At 28.1% G+C, this 7,500-nt stretch overlaps 1 protein-coding gene across 1 annotated transcript in view; it reads right to left on the bottom strand.

Annotated features, from left to right (window-relative positions):
- LOC137628868 (uncharacterized) overlaps positions 1 to 7,500 on the bottom strand; it is a 354,967-nt gene that overhangs the window by 47,020 nt on the left and 300,447 nt on the right. The window contains exon 3 of the mRNA XM_068360119.1: positions 524 to 659. Coding sequence (XP_068216220.1) covers positions 524 to 536 — 13 coding nt within the window. The 5' untranslated portion in view covers positions 537 to 659. The remainder of the gene's footprint in view (positions 1 to 523; positions 660 to 7,500) is intronic.

Genomic DNA, 7,500 nt, shown 5'->3' with positions numbered 1-7,500 from the left:
AGTGTACAAAGGTCCTATACTGCTAGAATAGAAGAAGTTAAGGACCTTGATTACTGGGAAAGACTGCAATTTTTAAAACTATACAGTCTAGAAAGGAGAAGAGAACGCTACATGATAATACAAGCATGGAAGCAAATAGAAGGAATTGCTGAAAACATCATGGAGCTTAAAGTATCAGAAAGAGCAAGCCGAGGTAGATTAATAGTGCCAAAAAGCATTCCAGGTAAACTGAGAAAGGCGCACAGGACATTAATCCACAACGCACCAGCATCGATAATGCAGCGACTATTTAATGTGCTGCCAGCTCATCTAAGAAACATATCAGGAGTGAGCGTAGATGCGTTTAAAAATCAGCTTGATAAATACCTAAGATGCATCCCAGACCATCCAAGACTGGAAGATGCAAAATACACTGGAAGATGTATTAGCAACTCTCTGGTGGATATACGAGGTGCCTCACACTGAGGGACCTGGGGGAACCCAAACAAAAAATAAGGTAAGGTAAGGCTCTCTCTGAACTTACCAACCACTCGCATAACCGACGACTTAACCAAAGTCTTAAACTTGGGCGCCTCCGTCAGAACCTCGCACTTGTACCTCCCTCCGGCGTCGAGGGTCAGCTCTCGCAGAGTCACCGTCTCGTGGTTGCTTTGCGAAACCTGAAGGCAAAAGGAAATTAACCTTAATTATTATTATTATTATTATTATTAGTATTAGTTATTATTATTATTACTAGCCTTTTGTAATTAACTGCATTGTTATTAACATTTTGTTATTAACTTCATTATTATTAACCTTTTGCAATTAACTGCATTGTTGCTAACCTTTTCTAGCTAACTGCATTGTTATTAATATCTTTAATTAACTGTATCGCTATTAACCTTCTGTTATTAACCTTTTGCAATTAACTGCATGGTTATTAGCATTTTGTATTTAAATATTGTTATTAACATTTTGTAATTAACTTCATTGTTATTAACTTGTTTGTAATTAACTGTATTGCTATTAACCTTTTTTTATTAACTTTATTTTATATTGTTATTTACCTTTTGTATTAACTTATTGTCACTAACATTTTGTAATTAACGTCATTGTTGTTAACCTTTTTTTATTAACTGCATTTTTATTAAACTTTTGTAACTGACTTTATTGTTATTAACCTTTTGCTATTAACTGCATTGTTATTAACCTTTTATAATTAAGTTCATTGTCATCAAACTTTTTATGTTATTACCAGTATTGTTATTAACCTTTTGTAATTAACTTCGTTGTTATTAGCCTTTTGCTATTACCTGCATTATTATCAAACTTTTTATTATTGACTGCATTGTTGTTAACCTTATGTAATTAACTTTATTGGTATTGACCTTTTTCTATTATCTGAATTGTTATTACTTTTATAATTAACTTCATTGTTATTAAACTCTTTTGTTATTAACCTTTTCTAATGAACTTCATTGTTATTAACTGCATTATTATTAACCTTTTTTAATTTATTTCATTGTTATTAACCTTTTGTAGTTAACTTCATTGTTATTAACTGCATTGTCATTAACCTTTTCTAATTAACTTTACTGTTATTAACCTTTTGCTATTAACTGCATTGTTATTAACCTTTTATAATTAACTTCATTGTTATCAAACTTTTTTGTTAAGTACATTGTAATTAACCTTTTGTAATTAACATAATTTTTAGTAAACTTTTTCTATTAACTGCATTGTTATTAACCTTTTGTAATTAACCGAGACAGTTGTTTTATTGGATTATAATTGAACGTTTTCTATATTTTCATTTGCGTGACCTTCAATGTTTATATACTTGATTCGGGGATCTAAAATTCAGGTTAATTTAATTGAGTTTATTGATTAATTGATTCATTTATTTATTTATTTGTTAATCTAAAAAAGGTTTATGTGATTGCAAAGATTAAGGTTTGAAGTTTTAATGTACCCGTTCACGTTTAACCTTGACTTATCTTGATTTTGTGTTAAAAGTCAGTTTAACCTTTAGTACTTTATTCAGATTGACTTAACCTTGAATCAACTTCCTTTTTATTTAAATCAAATTATTTAACTATAAATTGATCTACTTTGTATATGAATCAGTTTCATTTAACCTCGAATTTACCATCTTTTATATTGAAATCAGTTTTATTTAAACTTGAATCAGCCTCCTTTGTTTCTAAATTGATTTGTATAACCTTGAATTAACTTCCTTTGTTTCTAAATTAGATTGATTTAACCTTCAATTAACCTCCTCTGTTTCTAAATAACATTTATTTAACCTTGAGTTAATCTTCTTTCTATATAAATTAGATTTATTTAACCTTGAATTAACCTCCTCTGTTTCTAAATTAGATGTATTTAACATTGAATTAACCTTCTTTGTTTCTAAATTAGATTGATTTAACCTTGAATTAACCTCCTTTGTTTCTAAATTGATTTGTATAACCTTGAATTAATTTCCTTTGTTTCTAAATTAGATTGATTTAACCTTCAATTAACCTCCTCTGTTTCTAAATAACATTTATTTAACCTTGAGTTAATCTTCTTTCTATATAAATTAGATTTATTTAACCTTGAATTAACCTCCTCTGTTTATAAATTAGATGTATTTAACATTGAATTAACCTTCTTTGTTTCTAAATTAGATTGATTTAACCTTGAATTAACCTCCTTTGTTTCTAAATTGATTTGTATAACCTTGAATTAACTTCCTTTGTTTCTAAATTAGATTGATTTAACCTTCAATTAACCTCCTCTGTTTCTAAATAACATTTATTTAACCTTGAGATAATCTTCTTTCTATATAAATTAGATTTATTTAACCTTGAATTAACCTCCTCTGTTTCTAAATTAGATGTATTTAACATTGAATTAACCTTCTTTGTTTCTAAATTAGATTGATTTAACCTTGAATTAACCTCCTTTGTTTCTAAATTGATTTATATAACCTTGAATTAACTTCCTTTGTTTCTAAATTAGATTGATTTAACCTTCAATTAACCTCCTCTGTTTCTAAATAACATTTATTTAACCTTGAGATAATCTTCTTTCTATATAAATTAGATTTATTTAACCTTGAATTAACCTCCTGTTTCTAAATTAGATGTATTTAACATTGAATTAACCTTCTTTGTTTCTAAATTAGATTGATTTAACCTTGAATTAACCTCCTTGGTTTCTAAATTACATTCATTCAACCTTCAATTAACCTCATGTTTTAAAATTAGATTTATTCAACCTTGAATTAACCTCTTCTATTTGTAAATTAGATTGATTTAACCTTGAATTAATTTCATTTGTTTCTAAATTAGATTTATTTAACCTTGAATTAACCTACTTTGTTTCTAAATTAAATTGACTTGACCTTGAATTAACCTCCTCTGTTTCTAACTTATATTTATTTAATCTTGAATTATTTCCTTCGTTTCTAAATTAGATTTATTTAACCCTGAATTAACCTCCTTTGTTTCTAAATTAGATTTATTTATACTTGCATTAACCTCCTTGGTTTCTAAATTACATTCCTTTAACCTTGAATTAACCTCCTCTGTTTTTAAATTAGATTGATTTAACCTTGAATTAACCTCCTTTGTTTCTAAATTAGACTTATTCAACCTTGAATTAACCTCCTTTGTTTCTAAATTAGATATATTTATACTTGAATCAACCTCCCTTGTTTCTAAATTAGATTTATTTAACCTTGAATTAACCTCCTTTTTGTTTTTAAATTAGATTTGTTCAACCTTGAATTAACTTCATTTTATATTTAAGTCAGATTTATTTTACCTTAAATGTACCGCTTTTGTATTCAAATAAAATTTATTTAATTTGTAATTAACCTCATTTGTATTTAAATTAGTTTATTTAACCTTGACTTATTCTCCTTTGTATTTAAATCAGATTGATTTAACCTTGAATTAACCTCATTTGTATGTTTGATACAAATGTTAATTCAAGGTTAAATATATCTGATTTAAATACAAAGGAGTTAAATTTGGTGAAAATATAATGGTATTAATTTTAAGCCAAAATCAAGTAGATTAACGAAAATGATTGTAACACCGGGTGTTTAAACATAATTTATTTCTTTTAAGAATAGTTTATCAAATGAGAATTCGGATATTTAACTTGATAAATTAAATGCAAGTTTTTGGAAATTGGGTTAATCATTAAAATTATTAATAAGAATGTTGTCAGAAAGAAAAATCATTAACATCTGTGTGAATTAAAGCCCAGAATTAAATCAAATTTAATACTGAATTAAAAAAACTAGACTCAACTTTTATATAAAAAATTTTCGTGATTCCATCCAATATTGAACGAATTATTTCGTATTTAGAGTTTTATAACTTTCACTTGAAGTATTTATTTAGATTTAACCATATATATAAAAAAACTGATTCTCTCTCTCTCTCTCTCTCTCTCTCTCTCTCTCTCTCTCTCTCTCTCTCTCTCTCTCTCATTCTTGTCCTCCGTCATTACTTTTTCTACATTTTTCCATCTTTTATCTTTCAGGAATATAGAAAGTACTCTCTCTCTCTCTCTCTCTCTCTCTCTCTCTCTCTCTCTCTCTCTCTCTCTCTCTCTCTCTCTCTCTCTCTCTCTCTCTCTCCATCCTTATATGTATATATATATATATATATATATATATATATATATATATATATATATATACAGATTTAAATAAATATACAGTTTATATATACTGTATATGAATTGAAATCTATATACAGAATTTATATATATATACACACACACACACACACATATATATATATATATATATATATATATATATATATATATATATATATATATATATATATATGAGTAAACAAATGCAGCTATCTCTAGTCTACTGCAAGTTAAAGACCTTAGGCATGTCTTTATTCATGACTCGGGTTTTGCCAGTTGTCATATCACCACTCTGGCCACTGTGAAGTGGTGGTGGTGAGAAACTCCAGTGTGATCGCTCACAGCATACCAACCCAGTATGGATGACACTGACTATAGTCAATTCTTTTTAGTGAGGCAGATTTGCACCGACTCGCAAGAGTGCCCTTTTAGCTCGGAAAAGTTTCCTGATCGCTGATTGGTTGGACAAGATAATTCTAACCAATCAGATAGCAGGAAAGTTTTCTGAGCTAAAAGGACACCTTTACGAATCGGTGTAAATGCGCCTCATTAAAAAAAATTGACTATAGTACAGATTTGTTGATCATGGCGATACACAAACTCTTTCACCACGATAAAGTCCCGCCCTCAGAAAGTACATAAATGTAAATAAATACACAATATATATATATATATATATATATATATATATATGTATATATATATATATATATGTATATATATATATATATATATATATATATATATATATATATATATATATATATATATATAAGAGTGTGTGTGTGTGTGTCTGTGTGTTCGTCAAATTCAGACATCTGCAAAGGTATTGTACACAAGAAAATATACATTATATTCCCTTTAGGTAAACACAGTCAACCTGTGGTATTATTCAATGAAACATTCAGTATCATTTATAATCTAACATATCATTGATACCCGTAAAATCAGTAATATGATTATCTAATATAATACAGACGAGAATTTCAATTCCGTTTTAAAGATTTTGAAACTAGTCAATTTTCGCTAATAGCTTAACTCAATTTTTGTTTTTGTTAATGTTGCTTTTGTTGTTGTTCTTGTTCAACTTTTGTTTTGTTAATGTTATTTTTGTTGTTATTGTTCAACTTTTGTTTTTTTAATGTTGCTTTTGTTGTTGTTCTTGTTCAACTTTTGTTTTGTTTATGATGCTTTTGTTGTTGTTCTTGTTCAACTTTTGTTTTTGTTGATGTTGCTTTTGTTGTTGTTCTTGTTCAACTTTTTTTTGTTAATGTTGCTTTTGTTTTTATTGTTCAACTTTTGTTTTTTTTTAATGTTGCTTTTGTTGTTGTTCTTGTTCAACTTTTGTTTTGTTAATGTAGCTTTTGGTGTTCTTGTTCAACTTTTTGTTTTGTTAATGTAGCTTTTGTTGTTGTTCTTATTCAAATTTTGTTTTTGTTAATGTAGCTTTTGTTGTTTTTCTTGTTCACAACTTCCTTGCTATTCTTGGAAATATATTGAAATCATAATAGGAATCATTATTATTAATAGTGTACGCGACCCGTCAAAAAATTACGGTTAAATATTCAGATAGGTATGAACACACGGGTACACCCCTCTCTCTCACTAGGGTATGACTACTCTGTCTTCCTCCCACCCAAAGGAAGGAGAGACACTTGCTGTTTATTATATAGGCGAGATTATTATCATTATTCTAGATTTTTGTTATTATTATTGTTATTATTATTATTATTATTATTATTATTAATATTATTATTATTAATATTATTATTATTATTATCGATATAGCTAACATGATAAAAACATACTTATTATTATCATCATCTTCATCATCATTATTATCATTACTATTATTACTATTAGTATTATTATTATTGTTATAGATAGTAGTGTTGATGTACTACCGCTATTATTATTATTATTATTATTATTATTATTATTATTATTATTATTATTATTATTAATTGCTAAGCTCAACCCTAGTTGGAAAAGCTGGATGCTATAAGCCCAGGGGCTCCAACAGGGAAAATAGCCCGTTGAGGAAATGAAACAAGGAAAAATGAAATATTCTAAGAACAGTAGCATTAAAACATATATCTCCTATACAAACTATAAAAACTTTAACAAAACAAGAGGAAGAGAAATAAGATATAAAATAGAGAGTTATGGGGTCCTTTGATTGGCCAGAGAGTGCTACACTGGATCCCTCTATCTGATTACGGCTCATTTTCCCTTTGCCTACACATACACTGAATAGTCTGGCCTATTCTTTACATATTCTCCTCTTTCCTCATACACCTGACAACACTGAGATTACCATGCAATTCTTCTTCTCTCAAGGGGTTAACTACTACACTGTAATTGTTCACTGGCTACTTTCTTCTTGGTAGGGGTAGAAGAGACTCTTTAGCTATGACAAGCAGGTCTTATACGAGAAGGATATTGCAAAATCAAACCATTGTTCTCTAGTCTTGGGTAGTGCCATAGCCTTTGTACCATGGTCTTTCACTGTCGTGGGTTAGAGTTCTCATGCTTGAGGGTACACTCGGCCACGCTGTTCTGTCTTATTTCTCTTCCTCCTGTTTTTTGAAGTTTTTATAGGATATATGTGATAGATCTAATTTAACGTTACTGTTCTTAGCATATTTTATTTTGATTGTTTATTAATTCTCTTATAGTTTTTATTCCCCTTTTTCTTTTCTCACAGGGCTACTTTTCCCTGTTAGAGCCCTGGGGCTTATAGCATCTTGCCTTTCTAACTAGGGTTACAGCTTACCTTATAATAATAATAATAATAATAATAATAATAATAATAATAATAATAATAAGAATAATGATATGGTAAAAATATACGAATTA

The sequence above is a fragment of the Palaemon carinicauda genome, chromosome 36 (assembly GCF_036898095.1).
Source record: "Palaemon carinicauda isolate YSFRI2023 chromosome 36, ASM3689809v2, whole genome shotgun sequence".
Taxonomy (NCBI): Eukaryota; Metazoa; Arthropoda; class Malacostraca; order Decapoda; family Palaemonidae; genus Palaemon; species Palaemon carinicauda.
The sequence above is the reverse complement of the archived record's forward strand: the minus strand, read 5'-3'. Positions and strand labels throughout refer to the sequence as shown.